Below are 20,458 nucleotides of genomic sequence, written 5' to 3' on the forward strand. Positions count from 1 at the left end.
TTTCTGATATTATTGTAAACAATATAATCATGATTATAAGTGTTCTTATACTGTGCAGTATTTGGCAGGTAACTGGTTTGTAAGGCAATAAGCACAGCCAAAAAGAAATTTATAAATTAAACAATTTATTAATTACCAATAATTTAATTATTATGTTATAAAATAAAACATTGTTATTATGATAATAAAAATTAGGTTTTCAGAATAAACCACGACTTTAATTAATTCGAGAGAATTTATATGAAAATTATAACACAATGTTATATTACTACTATTACACAATTAACAAGATGTGTATTACACTACTTTATCTACTAAATAAACAGGCATTCCTATTAAACAGAGACTCTAAGTCCATAAAAATGATAAAACATTCCTTTCAATTGGGAGGCATTCTGCAGGACAGAACAAACCCACAAGGTTTAAAGCTGGGCTAAGCATGCAACTTTAGTTTGTTGATATTTAAAGAACCAGCACCTGGATCCACAATTATACGAGAGTCATGCATTTATTTCTGGTGATATACAACTTATTCATAATTTACTTACGCCTTTATAAAGTTAGAAGTTTTAAATGTACTGTGTTAATAAATTTTCTCTAAGAGGAGAAAGGGAGAAAAATGTTCTGTGTGGATGGAAGGTTATCTCTGTTTTTGTTTAGTATGATTTTATTGCAAGCATTGAACTTTCACATGACACAAGCAACGATGTTCTGAACAAAAAGGCTACAAATGTGTAACATTTTGTCAATGCATGTTTGTCACCAGTGAAGCACAACACAACATTATGATTACAATCAGGTCGCCACTTCCATAGCTTCTTCCTCTGCAAAAGAAATAATTTGAAATGTCATCAATTAATGTTTTAAAATCAACATTACACAACACCATTAGATAAATCGACTGAAGACCAAAGGAGCAGAGGCAAGACTTTTTATTCTATCCCTTTTATGTTTCATCCATCTCAGTAGCAACTTAAAAAGTGAGTCCTGATCATAAAAGCAGAAATGCTAATCACTCAGTTCCTTTTATTGATACTCCCAAGAAAGAATAGTTTGATTATTATAGTTTGCTCAAAACTTATCAGTCTCATGTACATGTGCAACTTTCTAGCCTCATTACGAGTTTCCATGACATGCACCATCTCTAAACAATTGTGCTCCCAAGCTAGAGAATTTGTGTACATATGTAACGTGCTACATTTGTTCGGAGTTTCCATCCACAGTGACCACTATCTCTGGACAATGCAAGTATGCTTTTAAAGAGCCCTCCCAGGTAACACGTTTAAGCCTTATGAGAAATTTCGAATAGACTACATACAAGTAAGGGCCCCATGGTCTCTTGCTCCACTATTGCAGTAACCTATATTGTGCAAGTACAGAGACTATTTTACATTGAAATGACAGGGTAAAGAAACTAAATTTCTTTCACATGTTGTATCTTGCTATTATGCAAACTTTTCCAATTACAAATTTCATACATGCAAAAAGAAGGAAGCTGGTGGAAAGAGTAATAAAAAAACTCCTATGTCTTACCAAGTTCGTTGAACATAAACTCATCTTGGTATTCTTTGAGGAACTGCGTAGATCTGCTTTCATCCAAGAAAAGTGAGTAAACTCTTTTCACATCCTCTATATTCACCTGTAACAATACACACTAGTAAACACACAGTATGATTAATAAACTATTGAAGAGCTGGTAGAGGAAGGGCCTATCCCACTCTCGCCTCAAAATTATTTTTTTTTATAGGATAGCAGGCATGTGTGTGAGTTCACAATTTTTTGGTTGTCGGATATGTCTAACCTTGTTATTTTTGTTATTGTAGAGAATCGTAACTCATTGCTTGCCTTCTTGGTGGAAGGAGTCTTCTTTTTTTTTTTTTTTCAGAAGTTTAAAAACGTGGAATAAACCCTTCTTCCACCAAGCCCTTCAACTGGTACACTTCATGAATACAAGAATTCTTGCAAGGGAATATTTTCGAATTAGCAATATATCGAGATGACCTTCTCCAATATAGAAAATTAGATCCACTAAGCAAAGACGACTAGATCTAGCAGTTAAAAATTAATAGCTTAGGTCAGCATGCAGTCATTGGAAGAACAGTCTACCTTCAAAATAACATATATTTAGTAGAATTGATGAGTTTTCAAAATTACTAGTCATTTATGAAATAAATACTAAAACGTCGGTGGTTCATCACCGATTATTTACCTGGCTAGTCATTTCTAGTTTAGTGAATAGATGACTTTACGAGATGTGATACCACAGTGCAAGGCATATGAGATTACAAAGGTCCTTGTTGACTTCTAAAAAATCTTAAAAATTTTGTTTGGTATTCAAAAGCATATAAAAAGCCAAGAGACTAATTTACAATGAGACTTCAAACCAGGAAACTTACGATCCCTACATTATTATTTAGAATCACGCCTTACACCAAGTCAAAACAATGAGAAATGATTTATTATTTAGTAAATGTAGAGCAAGTCGGTAGTTTGTGTTATTTATGCTCTTAGCTTTCAATTAGAATCTGCTGCTATTAAAATAAAGCTGAAAAATGATAAAAATAATTTTCACTATTAATTCTCAAATTTATCAAGTAAATTTCTTTCTGAATATTACACATAAACAAAATTCACTTCATTGTTAAAAAGAACAGACCATGGATTACACGTAAGAATGAATGCAGATAGAATAGGAACAGAGCACATCAAATTCACCCTTTTAAACTGATTATTTCACACTACTGCATTTAGTGTGGATGGGGAGATGAATCCAAGATTCACTATGGAATTATTTAACAAGGCATGGCAGTATATCAGCAAGAGCAAGTGGAGGCCGAATGATCTCCAGAAGAGATGTTGCAGACAGAAGATGTGTACATTTGTTGACATGTTTACACACGCAACTGTTCCACAGTGTGATTTAAAGATAAACAAAGTAAAAATATTATATAACAAATAATTACCTCAGTGCTCTTCCTTTTCCGACAAACTAGACTGGCTGTTGTGATGAGCTGAATGGCATATCGAAGTGAAGTTTCCAAAGCAATACGAGTGAGCACAGTGAGAGCATCATCAGACATCTCGCAGTCCTCCTCCTCACACCTGGAACCAGACACATTCAACTAATCTATCCAAACAAATAATTTTCCAATCAATTATGCCTACAGTTTGCAAATTTCTTCCTAAATATCTCATAGGCGGACTTTCCAGTGGTTTTCTTCATTTTCCTTTCTGATAGTTCTCGTCACATGACCTACCCATCTGAATTGTCTCGCTTTAATTTTTGCAATTACATCCAGATGCTTTGTTACTATGATGGTGTGAAGAATTTTATTTTTCAGTTGGAGCACCTGTAAAAAGGAATGCATTATCCCCGATGGTAGCGTAATAGACTAGGGTAATTTCTTCATTTTTAATGCACTTATTCCTATTACATTGGCTCACTGTATAACTCATCTACAGGAATTAAACAGGCAGCCCACAGTCAAGTGTAATTCGCATACAATGACTGATTTAATCCACTTTAGGCCCTCAGGAGCCAATGGGTATTTGCACCTGACTTCACCCAGCTCAGGACTATGGAGCAGGATTCATTCATTCATTGTGTTCTGCCCAAGAGCAGGTCTTTCACTGCAAACCCAGCATTCTCCAGTCTTTTATTTTCTGCCAACCTCTTAGTCCTGCATATGATCCATATATCTTAATGTCGTCTATTATATTTTGATATCTTCTTCTGCCCCACTCTTCTCCTGTTCACCATTCCTTCCAGTGCATCCTTCAGTAGGCAGTTTCTTCTCAGCCAGTGAACCAGACAATTCCTTTTCCTCTTCCTGATCAGTTTCAGCATTATTCTTTCTTCACTCATTCTTTCCAACACAGCTTCGTTTCTTATTCTGTCCGTCCATTTCACACACTCCATTCTTCTCTATATCCACATTTCAAATGCTTCTAGTCGCTTCTCTTCACTTCGTTGTAATGTCCATATTTCTGCCCCATACAATGCACTCCACACAAAGCACTTCACTAGTCTCCTCCTTAGTTCTTTTCCTAGAGGTCCGCAGAAGATGCTCCTTTTTACATTAAAAGCTTTCTTTGCCTTGCTATCCTCCTTTTGACTTCCTGACAGCAGCTAATGGTGCAGGATATGTTAAAAAATGTCTTCATTTTTACACTACCTATGCATGGGGTCACTGGTCATACTTATGACTTGTAGGTGTCTTTCAACGTGAAATGTTTATGTGCCTGACATTTGAGAAATCTAGTCACACTTACTGTTAATATGATATCCAAGTGCGCTGCATCATGCAAGCAATAAGAGCCAAGCTGTTCTGCTCAGGCTGCGAATATGCACAATAAATGTAAAAGCTTAACGAAATATTCAACTTAACTTTAATATATTATTATTCATACACAAATGGGAGTGATTAATAAATACAGGGAGTACAAAGACATTATTTCATTAACTTAATATATTCTAATTCTAAAATATTTAACTGTGTTGTTAATTTCCAAATGGATCCAACTCTCTGTAATGACATTTTGAAACAACTCATTGATGTCACATTCCTGTGTGAATTGTTTAGATTCTCAATGGCATTGTTGTTTTGAAACTAGGCCTTATGAAATGTAGAAGCAATTATGAAGTAATTAACAAGAATTTATGGTGGAAAAAGTTAGTGTTTGGTCGTAGGTTTTTGCAGGGCACTCGTGTTTCCCCTATCGACTGCTGCATAAATCATTCATCATACAGTGTTATGTAATTCGCATCCTATGGTGCACAAAGGACGACGACTTCATGGTGGCTAAAAGAACTACAGTACGAGCTTCAGCGTGTTGCCTGCGAGATGGGGAAGTAATGACAACAATTTTTACCACCCACAAAACTCATTTACCTGATCTTCAGGATCTCTTTGAGATCCTTCTCCTGGTAAGGTGATGTAGAAACTATAATCATCCTGTCCAGAAGATCAATTGGAATGCCATGTGGAGAACGATAGTTGGTGCCCCTAATCCGTGTAATGCCACGATTGGTAGCCATGATGACCACAGGTGCCATCTCATTCTCAAGAGCACGGTTCAGAAATGAGAAACATTCAATGTCCAACATATGAACCTGTAACAATATACATCCAGTTCAGGAACCATAAATATTAAAAAAAAAAAAAAAGTCACTTACTAAGAACAAAAATAACTTAAATGTTTTAGAAAATCTGTGTTAAAACAACATGGCTAATTGGTTACCAATAATAAACATTTGGCAATGAAGTCACTGGCTTTTCTCGACTGGTCTTAGTTTATTTGATGTCAATTTTTAATACCGTGAACCTGTATATGTACGTTGGTGATGTGTATTGCCAGAAATAAAAAAAGATATGGACCAACGATATCTTGAATTGACATGTTCCCACTCTTTTCTAACAGAAGTGACCACAGTTATAGTGACATCTGTTATCAAGACCTGACAATGAAGTAATGGTAGGTCTGGAAATAAAATGTTGCTTTTATTCATTTTTATTCTAGAACACAGGGCAGTAGCTATACTTCTCATCTTATGAAAACTGTATTTACGATATTTTGCATCTAAAATTTCGTCAGTCTCGTCCAGTTTTGAACTCACGATATATTATTTGAGTCAACAAGCACAATATCTTCTATATCATCGAGAATTGTGTTAAAATAACATTCACATAAAATATTTTCTTCTAAGTTTATTTTTAAGACTAGAGACATTGAGCTTTAATAAAAAAGAATTACATTGAGCTTTAATAAAAAAGAATTTTCTTCACATTATTTCTATTATCATAAAATGTATAGTCAAAGTATCTAGCCTAGCAACAAAATCCACAGTTAATTCCCGATTTACCACGAAAATCGTCTGTAGCTGCATTTAGATTGGCAACAGGCCATGATTGTTTGGCTAAACACCTGCATAGAATTGGAATATATCAATCCCCTAACTGCCCATTGTGCAACTCAAACCAAGAAATGCATTCAGAACACCTCAAAATCTGTGCTTCATTGGCTGGTCATGATAATATCTTTGAAAAATATTGGAGTGCAAGAGGTCAAATGACTTTGTCAAACGCCTGGCATTAGAAAACAACAACAGTATCTAGCCTAGTTTTAGATATTTGGATTACTATTTAGTTATTTTTGCTGGTAGATTCACACTGAGTCTAAAACCATGGAGTCTCAAGGTTAAACCATTCTTATCATTCTTTTGAAATAAAGTAAAACCAGGAAACTTGGCACCTAAGATGTAGGGCACGTAAATGAACCTTGTTCTTAACTAAGAAAACTGAAGAAAAAATTCACTGGCTATTTCCCAGCATTTTAATTCTACTAGTCACAGGGGTAATGAATTCAACTTTTTGATATTCCCTCTCAGATATGAAAATCAATTCCAAACTAGCAGAATGTCTTAGATCAGTACCATAGTTGGGAGGCAGTGGAAACTGATTTATCACTAAAAAATAGTTACTGAATTAATTCTGAGAATGAAGTTCATTGTATTATGTTTGGAAAGAGATAAATCTAACATTTTCAAAATATTTGTTTCGCCATAATTGAAAACAGAATGGAATGTACTATACATTGGAATCAATATATCAACTCATAGATGCATTATTACCACTGTTAAAATATTTCTCTCAAGTATAACTTTTCTCAGTTGAATTGAAATGAGGCGAGAGATTAGTCCTCTACCACCATATCATCGTCACATTGACTCAAATAATGTTTTCAAATTGGAAGGATCATTATATAAATTAAGCAACTACCCATCTACCCAAAGAAAATCTACAGCAGCCCTGCTAAGTTAACACTGGCTCTTGTCAAATATATTTTTGCTTCCTCTTTCAATGCAGAAGTTCAAGAATGTAAATTTTTTGCATCACGACTTTCCTAGAACAATACTAATTCTCGTTATAGACTAACAACAAACATTATTCGTGAAAAAACTAAATGAGATAAGTTTTTTCTTCAAGCCAATGATGACACATCATTTGTCACTTACAAGATGCGAATGTCTAACTCAATTTAAAGATTTAAATAAACTGTCATACCTCGTCAATGAACAGCACTCCTGGTACTATCTCAGCCTTGCCTTCCTCTCTCCACTCAGCAACTTTAGCATTGATCTGCTCTCTAACTTCTGTCTTGATTTCCCCTGTGTCACCTGTATTAAGAAAGACTAATTTATACAACCCTGCAACTGTAATATAAGGGTGCCCATAAAGCCACCATACATTTCACGGAAAACATGACTGTGGCTCATTATGTTGTAGATCCAGTGAAGACACGTTCAAATATTAATCCATGCTGAACAAATCACAGTGGTGAATGCCTTTAGGTGGCAAAAGCTATGCTGAACTCTGGAGGATCTTTCAGAGAAGTACCACAAACAAGCACCTACAAGACTTATGTTGTAGTTTGTGGATGTACAGGCACTGTAGCCAATGAGCAGCACCATGGACATCCTCCGGTCAGCCCACAATGTATACACAGAGGATAAGGAATAGCATCACCACAAGTCCAAAGGCATCCACTTGCAGGCTGAGTTGTGAACTGAGCATTCCCAAGTCCAAAGTGTGAAAAATACTGCACTAACACTCTTATGAAGGCCTTCCATATCCAGGTGCCTCATAGATTGGAAGATGACTATGCTGCATGACAAGCTGTGTCTTATGATTAGTGTTGTGCAGCAGCTGAGAAAGCCCTGATGGATCATGTTCTGTTCAGAGGCATTTCATATGTCAACTGACACAACTCCGGATCTGGGCAGATGAACAACCTAATAAATTCACTGGCAATGACACTACCCTAAGATTAATATCTGGCTTGGTCTCAGAAGGACAGGATTTTCATGTTTGCCAAAAGGACAATTACTGGAAGAATCTACCTGAATATGCTGCAGTTGTTCCTAGAGTCACAGCTGCAAAAGGCTGATATCCTCGACTCAGCTGTCTTTCAACAAGATGGGGCACTACCCCATTATGCACACATTTTGCGAAACTACCTGGATGAGATCTTTCCTGACTAGTAGATCAGAAGAGGTTCGAAGCACATGTGGACTCACCAGTCCGCCAACCTGACCCCCCTAGACTTTTTCGCATGGGGCTTTATCAAGAGCACAGTTTGCAAAACCTTGGTGCTTAACTTGAATGAGCTAAAGTGGTATATAAGAGAGGCATGCCTGTGATGACCCTTGTCACTGTGTGTTTTGCACAACCACAAGACAATGGGACAGTGTGTTGACAAGGAAAGAGGACATGTGGAACTGCACTAGTCTGAAATCTTGTTAGGACCTACTTTATTCAAATATAATGTTTATTGTATTGCTATATACGTGTATGGAAATAAACAGTTTTTTTTTATCATGTATGGAGGATGGACCCGAAAGCTTACACTGCAGCCTGAGGCCTATTGTATTTACTACTCCTATTCTGTGAATGATTGGGTAGCCGAACGGTCATGCTCTTGTACAAGTACAGCATGCCGCACCATGAACTTAACCTGGGCTATAGTATGATATGTCAATTAATGATGGCGAAATGAATCTGAGGTCCAACGCCGAAAGTTACCCAGCAATTCTGCTTCGATTGGTTGAGGGAAAACTCCGGAAAAACCTCCAACCAGGATTTGAACCCAAGCCCACTCGTTTCAGTCAGACGTGCTAACCGTTACTCCACAGCAGTGGACAAATAAACAGTTACTTTATGGGCGTCAAGTGCCCACCATTAGAAAAAAAAAATATGCACTTAAAACTTTAGTACACAATTAAGAAGTCCAGATCTGGACTCTTGGAATTATTTCTCAATTATGAGTGCACACATAAAGGAAGCAGGTTGTCCGCTTGCAAGGAACTGACACCAACAAGTGTGGCAGTTAAACAGTGTTATCAAACAAGACTGAACATAATACAGCAGTTCAATAAAAAAAATGTTTAAACCTTCCTTGCTAGTTCAAGCAATAACCTCACAGAAAAGAGGAATTAATTGCTGTTGTACTCTCATTTATGGAATAAATGAAACAAATTTATTTACAACAAACATGTGAAAAGGGAGTGTTGGAAAAAAAAACATTGTATTAATTCGCGTAATTTCAAACTTTATTCCTCCAAAATTTTTAATCTCTAAACTGAATAGGAGAAAAAAATTGGTGAATTCCAAGCAAAATGGTAGAAAAAGAAAATAACAAACAGCGTTTTAAACACACACATAAAAAAAAAAAAAAGCAAACAACAGCGAGCTTCAACTTTCATATGTTTACTATAAATCACTGCAATTATCATCAAGGCATCTTCTACATGATCTTTGGATCCATCTAGAGCAGTGGTCATCAGCACTAACTGAAATGGGTAAAGGATAAACGGTGCAACATAATATGCCCCATCATGCAGCAGAAAGAGGAATAGAGCATACCCGCCAGCAGCCACGGATGCACCATAGTGCAGTCTCTTTTCCACGGGTGAGAGATGCTAGCCCGAGGGTGCTCTGTGCTGATGACCGCTGACCGCTGATCTAGAGCATTGGTTAATCTGACACTTTTAATTATTTTTTAATAAAAGATTCTGTAATCAAACACTACACTCAAAGAATTCAAGAACTAGTCCAGTAGATGGCTTTCAATGTTTCTGTTTGAAATTTGTGAGGCCCAGAGCATATCTATTTAGTATACAATTCCTGGATATGACATTTGAAATGTTTGTTGATTGAAATCGTTAGAGGGTACAATATGGAGATCAGGATGACAGAAATCACAGTTGACATGACGTTCAAATGTTCCATCTTCCATTTCACCACATTTCTCTTTACTTTCAGCTCCAATGCTTGGTTACAAACGAAGCAGTTATTAATGAAGACGGCCTAGGCTCATAAGATTTCAAATAAATACAAATCTATTTGAATATCAGAGGTCTTTAAAACAGTGACAACATAACAGGTCCATTGTTATTATTACCCATTATACTAACAATAGGGATATAGAAATTTGGAGACCAGAAGCTCTAAAGTTACATGTGTATATCATATCACCTGAGAACAGAGCCAGGAAGCCGTGTGTGCGACTGTTGATGACATCGACCTCATGCAGTGTCACTGTATGTACCACTTCTTTGCGCTTTTGCAGCTCGCCTTCTGGACACTGCACGAACCGAGTCTGGGGACCTGTTGCATCATAATCCCTCGCCCTCGTGAATGAGCGACCCAATCGACTGATCTTGCCTGTTGCCTTATCTATTGTCACCACATCTCCAGCCTGAACCTATAGAAACAAATGGATCAATATTAAATATAACAACTTGGTCATTTCACATTTCTAAATGTGACAGATTATAATTCAGATATTTACAATTATCACATAATTGCAGACACTGTTGTCCTCAATGAATTAATGATTTCCATGTTTGACTGCCAGCCCAGGTACTGCCGGTCCAAACCCAGCCAAGATAGATACATAATTCGGAGAAAAATAAAGATGGAGACATATATATCACACATTTGTGTCATATACCTACAGTTCTAACTAATCTCTGATGATGCCTTCAGATAACTAAAAATTCAATTCCCTAGCAATATCTTGTCTTGTGAATGCTGTGAAAGAAGAATGAAGGTTGGGTTGTGAGCCTTTAAGGGGTCCTATTGTATTCACGCCTCAAGTGGACGCAATGTGTTTCATCTACTGGTAAGTAATCCGAGAGACCTGTTCCCCAAGAAGAATTGGATAGTCAGTACAATGCATAATCCCACAGATCTCTGTGAATATTGTGTAATCACTTAATAAATGGATACAATACAGTAAAACTTGTTTAAGGTGAAACATGAATAAGGTTTCAATTTATGCAATGCGAACAAATTTTCTGGTCCCAGCATATACAACAGGCATTATACTGTTATTTATTTTGTATATTGTGAAATCAGCCCATACAGAACTGAAAAGCAATATTTCAAGACTTCATCAAAACTATTTATATAATGTGGAAAAAAAAAATTAGAAACTGATGTGCTCTATTTTTGTACACCCTATCTCTTAGCTCTGAGAACTGTCAGCAAGTCATTGTTCAGACAAGTAGCTTCACACCACATTAAAGAACAAGACAAAGTATCTACCCCTGTATTGTATTGACAGAACAATTAGGAAAACTGTTAATGAAATTCCTTCCGGTAACAATGCTGGTCATGACTTCAATGATTTTTCTCAGAAAATCGAAAAGTGAGTTAGGAAACAAGACAGCTAAACAACAGAGAAAGAGAGAGAGGGGGGGGGGGGATAAAAGTTATTGGCCAAAACAGTACAGTACAGTATGCAGTCACCAAAATATTTCAAGTGTGTAAATACCTGATGCAATAATAATAATAATAATGATGATGATGATGATGATGATGATGATGATGATGATGATGATGATGGTGGTGGTGGTGGTGGTGGTGGTGGTGATGATGATGATGATGATGATGATGATGATGATGATGATGATAATAATAATAATAATAATAATAGAAAAGCTCAAACAAAATCTAGAAATACCAAGTGAAAAGGAAAACTTGCTGTCTCGATATAATCCACTTAATAACTTCAAAGTAGATTGCTGCCTTGATCTTGATCAAGTCTTCAACAAAAAAGATATAAATCCAGAAATAGCAAAAGCCATTGCCCTACAAACAATTAATAGAAAATATCCACAGAAGGACTGGTTGTACATTTACACTGATGGATCTCTCATGGATCAAAATGAAGGAGCTGGAGCAGGAGCTACTTGCCAATACTTTTCTCTTTATAAAAATGTTGGCAAGTACACAACAAATTTTGATGGCGAAGTTGAAGCCATTTATACATCACTTCAAAATATATTTGTTTGGCTAAACCAGTGCAAAAACATAGTCATCCTGTCTGACTCCAAAGCTGCAATCCAGTCCATCAGCTCAACTACATCCCCTAGAATGGAAAAAAGTAAAAGAAATTCTTTGCATGGTAAAACAAATTCAAATGCTAAATAAAAAAGTGGTCTTCCAATGGATCCCGGCCCACTGCGGACTGAACGGTAACGAGAAAGCAGATATGTTAGCAAAGAAAGGAACTTATATCAACTTAAAAACAAATTTCAAGTTCCCATATGAATCAATAAAGTGAGTCATAAAAAGAATAAGTTCCAGCGAATAGGCAAAACATCAAAATTCAAAATGGAAAGAATCATTCAAAGATCCAAAACTAATTCCTGATCTACCTCGAAAATCTGCCATGGCCATGTTTAGATTGATTACTGGTCATGATTGCCTCAGTAAACACCTCCATCATATTGGAGTACTGAATTCACCTAAATGCTTACTGTGCACCAGAGAAGAGGACATGGAGATGGAGCACCTGGCTAATTGTGAAACTCTTAGGACATTTGTGGACCTTCCATCAAAATATTGGGAAGCAAGAAGGATGATGACTTCATTGTTAAATCCAGAGCATTAGATACACACACATAATAATAATAATAATAATAATAATAATAATAATAATAATAATAATAATAATAATAATAATATACAAAAGTGAATGTGGGTATGTATATATGTGTGTATGTTCTCTATACAAATCCACATGCTTTGAGCAATATGTGTCAAAGTTTGCAAATGGACGTTAAATTAATTAAAAAAATAAAAAATAAAATTAAATACGATCAAACATTCATGTATAATACTAAAATGCAATCTTCTATAGTAACTTGTTCTTTATGATTGTCTGTTGTTTTCAACATAGACTTTCACGAGGCCAAGGAAATTATAACACGAAATTAAATAACATTGTTGATACACGTCATGAAGGCTAAAACTAGATAATTCATGCAATAATTATCTTTATGCAGTCCAGGATCGTATTATGAATTTCTCGATGCAGTTGTAGATAGTGAGCAGACTGTGTTTTATCCAACTGAATTCTTGAATTCTTTGAAACCACAAGGATTGCTACCGCATAATTTAATACTTAATATTGAATCACCAATAGTACTATTGCGAAATACTAACCCACCAAAACTGTGCTCAAGAAACACAGACAGTAACAAACACTTGCCTTTTCTTTCATTAGAGATTCGATCATCTTATTACCCAGATCATAAATTGTCTCCATCTCAGTGGTTTTCAGAGTCAGCTTCCCCACCTTGGCGCCCACACCAGTGGCTGGTCTATCCACTTGGATTTCCACCACTTCCCCCTCAATGATTTCTGTCTCTTCCCTGGAACATGGAGCAATGATGGAAAAAGAATGGCAAAGAAAAGAAAATTTAAGAAAAAAAGTAATGCAATAATTGCAAAGAAAGAGAAGCCGAAATAATTGTAGAAAACAAAGTATTAAAAATAACTTTGATTCTTGTTTAGGCATCACTTGGCTGGATTTTTCCTGACGTTTTCTCCAACCATAATCCAAATGTCATGTAACCTATGACATCCTTATCTCGCACTCTCCCCCCCCCCCCAAAATTGTACAACTCTTGATTTGTTTCACATCTTAATACTTCAATGCAGGTCACAACGTTATTGGGCATATATTTATTAAAAATTTTGGAGTTTCAGGGTAATCTGTTACCAATATTAGATTGTATATCAGTCGTGAATGTTTCACATCTACCTCAAACAAATGAAATTCTTACAAAGTAAAACTGTAATAAGTATGGTATAATGAATACAGACTATCTACACAAATTCTCAGTTACAACAAATATTCCACTGCATAAACAGCATAGGAAGCTGTGTAGCATATATTTTAACTTTTATATCTTCTCTCTTCTTCTTCTTCCTCTCTCTTTTTTTTCTTCTATTTATTATGTATTTGCTTGTGAGCAATGAAAATGCCAAATTTTCGCACTTTACTGGAAAAAAAAAAGTTCATAAAATGTTCTTTATTTTTCAGTTTGACCCATGATTTTTCTGTATCTTAGATTTACAATACATAAAAGAATTCTAGCTACGATAGAATTGCTCTTCCTGACCCATTGAGTTCTCTGCATTATGGACTGATGTCTGTGGATCAAGACTGAATTTAGACTGCAGATGTTTCTACATGATATCTCAAAAGAATGCAAAGGGATATCATCACAATAACCTATGTGAAACTGCCTGATAAAGAGCAGGTATCAAGTGAAGATTTGTGGACAAAGCAAAGGTAAAATGGATAACATGTGCAATAAATGCAATGCAAAAAAATGGGCCAAATGGATTATGTTGCACTCCTACAAAAGTTGTTCTTCCTAAAATTCAAGTGTCCTCACGACCAATTAAAAGCTTATTTATAATAGTACATCCTTGCGTAGTGTGTGGCACTCACTACATGGGGCAGAAAAATGGACATTACGAGACAAAGTGAAGAGAAAAGACCAGAAGCATTTGAAAAGTGGATATGGAGAAGAATGGAGCATGTGAAATGGACAGACAGAATATGAAATGAAGTTGTGCTAGAAATCGTGGGCCGAGAAAGAATAATGCTGAAACTAATTAGGAAGAGAAAAAAAATTGGCTGGGCCACTGGCTAAGAAGAAACTGCCTACTGAAGGATGCACTGGAAGGAATGGTAAAGGCAAGAAAAGTTTGGGGCAGATGAAATCAGGTGATAGACAGCACTAAAATACATGGATCATATGCAGAGACTAATAGAAAGGCAGAAAATAGTAATTATTGGAGAACACTGAGCCTGCAGTAAGAGACCTGTGTTTGCACAGAACACTAAGAATGAATGAGTAATACATCCCTCATCAACACACATTTTAAATATTGTGACAGCCACGTCGAGAGTTGATCACATGTCCCACACAAGGGGGGCGCGTGAGAAGATATGAGGCCCGATAGACGAAGCGAGCTCCGTGGAGCGCTAGGGCGCGGCACGGAAGGGAGACGAAACGCTGGTCGCTGCGGTGTGGCACGACGTAAGGGGGGAAGTAAAGCAGTTGCGACTGAGGGGAGAAATCCAGAGAAGTCGAGAGGCGCCATCTTCTCGGCATCTGTAGAAATTTCGAGCATCGTACTTTCTCGAAACTATGGTCTAGTGATAAATAGGAGACGCAAGTGAGCTGAGAGCAGCCATTGCTAGTTTTTGGACAGCAAGCCAGTCAGTCTTGTGTAGCAGTGAAGCCAGCTTCGAGACCGGAGTTCGACTTGAGTGTGTCCGTAACTGTGAGAGCGTCCTGGCCAGTGGACTGTCGCCGCAAGTCCTGAGTTCGAGTGCAGTGGACCGCAGTTGGGGGACCTGAGTTCGAAGTTCAGTGGATTGACTCTACAAGTCCTGGGTTCGATTTTCTGTGAACTTGAGTGACTGAGCTAGAAGAACTAGCCAAGGCAAACGAACTGTGAACTGAGAACTGACAGTTCTGTTTTGTAAATAGTGCTTTGTGAACATTAGTTAAGATTAGCAGTACATTGTTGTTCGCAATAATCCAAGTAAATTGTCATTGTCGTCGTCTGCGGCGTGCAATAACGAATACTGTGTTGCTGTGTGGAGTGAAAATCCCATTGTTGGCGGGAATGTTTAAATTAAATTGTAGAAAGTGATTATTGTTGTGAGAATAAAATTACATTATTGTTTTGCATTAAAGTTACAATATTATAAGACAATACAATACCTTATTCTAAATGACATCGTTTGATTGTAATTTAAACCTTCATTCTTATGGAGCTATTTTTGGGACAAAACAATTTCAACATTTTAAGAGAGAAAAACATTTTAAACGGAAACTTCTTGAATGCACTGGGTAGTAGTTATTATGTTGCATTTTCCCAAATTAACAAGTACGAATTTCAAAATGTAAAATCTCCACTTTCTAGTTAAGAGAGAACCACAATATAAGGAACAGAATGCAATAGGTTTCCAAAAGCAGAAAACTATTAAGGAGCAAAAAAAAAGACCATAATAAGTTATTTAAATTTAATACTCCACACATTCTGCACGTATGTACTCACTTGATTCGAACACCAATTGACTTGCGGATTGCTTGTGTGAGAGCTTCTGTCTTGCTCATCTCCAAGCTGTATATCTCGGAGCCTCCCATGCTGGTAAAGGGTGTATCTATTCCCAGAGCTTGGGCCATCCCCATGGCAATTGCAGTCTTACCTGCAAGTATTGCAATTACGTATTACCAAACTGTGTAAACAGCTACTGTAATACATAATTTAATGGTGATAATGACGCAATAACGGAATAAAAATATATAAAACGAAAGTACTTAAGAAAATCTAATTTTTGTTCACTACAAGTCTCTTTGATAAGAAACCATCACTTAATTGTTGAACCATATGTATTGCCAGAAAATAATTTAACATATTTCATGGTAATCCCTATCTCACGTGTTATGTAATACAATATGAATGTTTTCCTAACCAGTTCCTGGCTGCCCAGCCAACAAGACAGCCCTTCCAGCAATCTTGCCCTCCTTGATCATTTCCAGCACAATCCCTGCAGCTCGGCGTGCCGACAACTGTCCTACCATTCCTTGAGAAACCTGCACAATGAGAACAATAGTCACAAATACACAGAAGCAAATTCCATCCTAAACTTCCGTCATATACTCAAGTCTAACACGCAATACATTCTTACACATGCAAACATGCCTATGCCCACTTTCGCATAGATATACCGGGATATAGATATATACACTAACACACAAAAAAAGAGACTTTGATCATTAATAAATAACAGATAGGCCTAATCATGCCAATAATAAATTAAATATTCTACTACAGAAAAGAATAACTATCTGTCTTCTCAACAAAACTGATTTACTATTTTTCTAATCTTACAAGTTTCAGTTCAAAATGTTGATATAAATCGTCTACAATGTGCCAGAGGATTTTACATTGATGTCTTGTATGGTTAAGCATTTGTGGCATAATGATGGGGGAAACAATTCCAAAATTCCTCTGTAACACACTTCAGCGTTTCTTGCATGTTCCCAAGAAATGTATGCAACATAATAATTACAAATACTTTTTTTTCTAAGTTCTTTTGAAAAGGAGGTAAAAATTGGGAGTTTTCAGAAAAAAAAAACTCGAAAATGGGTAGTGGAGTGAATCTCCACAATTACCGAAAAATGCAAGTTGGAAGTTACAATGTCGCGTGCTATAGAAAAGTAGATTTTTTTTAGTTGGTTATTTAACAACGCTGTATCAACTACTAGGTTATTTAGCGTCGATAAGAGTGGTGATAGCGAGATGGTATTTGGCGAGGTGAGGCCGAGGATTCGCCATAGATTACCTGGTATTCACCTTATGGTTGGGGAAAACCTCGGAAAAAACCCAACAAGGTAATCAGCCCAAGCGGGGATCGAACCCGCGCCCGAGCGCAACTTCAAACCAGCAGGCAAGCGCCTTAACCGACTGAGCCACGCCGGTGGCTAAAAGTCGAATTTGGCTCCCGAATTTTCCTATTCTATTATCTTCTAGTGTGACATATAATGTAGAGGAATGTAGCCTACAGCAGCCATTTCAAGAAAAGAATGAGAAATTTTCAAAAGTTGCTAATGTTTCTTTTACTCTAGCTCCAATCAAAAGGCTAATTACCAAATCATGCAATAACTTATAATTTATGCAAGCTTTAATTCCACACATATTATAGAATACACTTTTGTATACATTTCATTACGACCTGTTATTATATATATACTCACATGTCGTGGTTCCAAACTGTCATCGAGTCCCAAACCTCGGATATGAGAATGAGCGCCTATTCGCTCGATCCTCGTGATCTCCCTCACCTCCTGCACCTTTGCTGCTGCCACAGCCTGTGGTGCATATTATAATATCTCATAAGCCCTATTTTTGCAGATATTTAGGTTATTTAGTTAGTCTCCGTGATCTAGAGGTCTAACTTCCAGTTTTTAATTGTAATTCGTTATATAGGTGCTAAACCTAATACCGGTAATCATAATATGCCAAGCTAACCCAAGTATTTACACAAATCTATACAAAACAAATACATCTTTATTCTCTCTTTTACAATTGTAGATTCAACACAAAGGTATTCATAATAAAAACTTTTCCTATCTTGACATTATTGCCGACACAAAAGTGATTAAATTATTTCATTAGCAACTAATTAGTCAATGTCAGAACACATGGGTGAATAACGAGTCACTCAAATTTCATTCATTCACTGTGCCTCTTGTACTGAATAGTGAAAATGAATAGTGTGTTACGCATCAAAACTATTGCTACGCAATAAATAACGCCAAAAGTGAATTAAATCAAACTAATGCAATAATTACACAATTACTCACCGCCATCCCTTCAGATTTTGCGGAATTTGTTTACCAGTACATCCAACCTAACATTCTTCACTTCCACTTCATTTCAAAATAAAATATCTCGCTACGATATGGCCTGACTGCGGGTTGTTCGAATGCATTTTTGGAAATGGTATATAGAATTCTGTCATCCTCTCTTCTAAATATTGCTTTTTATATTACAATTAAGATATCGACGGCCTAGATCATATTATAATACTATGATCGAGGATTAGTCTGATCTTCGTCGTTCCACAGTACCGGAATAAGAGAGAGCCAGCTAGATGAGGAATGTAGTGGTAACCCTGATCCAGTGTTTGGCGCACTGCCCGTTGGATCGCAATTCGCATCCTAAACCACCACGAATGATTACACATCCTTTTTGGTGTTGGGATAGTGGCGGACTGGTTGAAGCGAACTCAGAGAACTCTATATAAAAAAAAAAAAAAAAAAAAAAAAAAGAGAGAGAGAGAGAGAGAATAAGTAATAATAATAATAATAATAATAATAATAATAATACTACTACTACTACTACTTGCCCTTTTAAAAAGATGCTGAAAATATCCCCAATTCTGCCTAAGGCATAGATCCACACGTTTTATTTTATTATGGAACACTTTATTAAAGTTTATTTTGCCACTGAATTTGTGTAATTTTTTATTGCCAATTTTAGTTTATCAATTCTTTACTAGTGACCTGACAGTCTGACAGACGTATTATGTTCACGTCCTGATCACGATCAGGAGCTTAATCCTGTTTCCAGAACTATAATCGCGATTAGCGAGTATAGTCTGTCATTAGTATTAGGGTTGTCTTGATTTTAATTTTATTTTAGTAGGTTATTTTATGACGCTTTATCAACATCTTCGGTTATTTAGCGTCTGAATGAGATGGTGATAATGCCGGTGAAATGAGTCTGGGGTCCAGCACCGAAAGTTACCCAGCTTTTGCTCATATTGGGTTGAGGGAAAAACCCCAGAAAAAACCTCAACCAGGGAACTTGCCCCGACCGACGTGCTAACCGTTACTCCACAGGTGTGGACTGATTGTCTTGATATAGGTCTATTGCTAACATATCAGCATCCCAAAAGAAATAATCGGGAGGAGTAAGATTAGTGGATCTCGGAGGCCATAGTCCTTGCGAAATTATTCCCTCTCCGAAAATGTCTTAACAAATTCATTGACACATGACATGTATGAGCCACAGCATTATCCTGTTAAATAAAACCATTTGGCAGCTATTCTTCATTTAACTATCCAATAAACAGAAACAAAATATGGAAACAGTAAACTCAGTATATATGATTTACAAGAAAGGTTACAAAATAAGCATCTGAAAGTCACACCATACTACTTTATTTTAAGACTATTATCCATTTTTCAACTGGCCTATTAATACAAGTTTTAATTTTTCAAAATGGCGACTGCTTTCTGTTCCAAGGTTTGGCCTTTTAATCCTAACTCAACTAATTTTCAACTTTTCCATGTTCTGTTTTCATCATTTTTAAACCAAAAGATAAATCTACGAATCTAATTACCATTCAGGATTCTAGATAAATGTAGAATAATTTTAATCTACATTTAAAATTAAGCAACCGATTTTAAAGGTATTTTTGTTACGTAATAAAAGTTTTTTTATAGACAATGTATACAACGTAAGAGCATGATTTTGGTACAGATTGTAGGTAGTGTTTATTTTAATACAGACAAAAAATTCAGAACCCTCGCTTAAATAGTTTCAGAGATATAATTAACAACGGATTTGAAAATTGCAGTTGGCAGGAAAACAGAGTAAAATCTCTCCTTCACAATTTTTAAAAACAGCGCAGCATCATGCAAAAAAAAAATCGTAACTTTGAAAGTAATGTAGATATGCAAATAATGTTTAACAAAATGTAACTGAAGAGTTGAGACTCATTAAAAATTATTTAAAAAAATCAAATATTTTAAGCTGCAAAGGTGTATCTACCCCCTTAAATATATTTACACTTCATATTGGGTCGCTTGAGACCAGCAGCCGAAGGAGCATACCTCTATAGGACATTTCATATACATTCATTAAGATATATGGATCATATGAGGAAACAAAGAGGAAGGCAGAAAATAGGAAAGACTGGAGAAAGCTGGGTTTGCAGTGAAAGACCTGCCCTTGGGCAGAAGACTAACTGAATGAATATATTCATTCGGAATCATCTAACATTTGAG

The 20,458-nt window shown here is 36.3% G+C and overlaps 1 protein-coding gene across 1 annotated transcript; it reads right to left on the reverse strand.

The window, feature by feature from the left end:
- Positions 1–124: 124 nt before the first annotated feature.
- rept (RuvB-like helicase 2 rept) lies at positions 125–18,518 on the reverse strand. Its single transcript, XM_069835402.1, has 11 exons — positions 18,248–18,518; positions 17,639–17,752; positions 16,354–16,474; positions 15,936–16,086; positions 13,060–13,222; positions 10,035–10,263; positions 7,065–7,177; positions 4,893–5,113; positions 2,964–3,102; positions 1,534–1,639; positions 125–824 (listed from the first exon to the last, which is right to left on the reverse strand). The coding sequence occupies exons 1-11, from the start codon at positions 18,251–18,253 to the stop codon at positions 796–798; spliced, it is 1,392 nt and encodes a 463-aa protein (XP_069691503.1). The 5' UTR covers positions 18,254–18,518; the 3' UTR covers positions 125–795.
- Positions 18,519–20,458: the final 1,940 nt, after the last annotated feature.

This window comes from Periplaneta americana, chromosome 9 (assembly GCF_040183065.1).
Source record: "Periplaneta americana isolate PAMFEO1 chromosome 9, P.americana_PAMFEO1_priV1, whole genome shotgun sequence".
NCBI lineage: Eukaryota > Metazoa > Arthropoda > Insecta > Blattodea > Blattidae > Periplaneta > Periplaneta americana.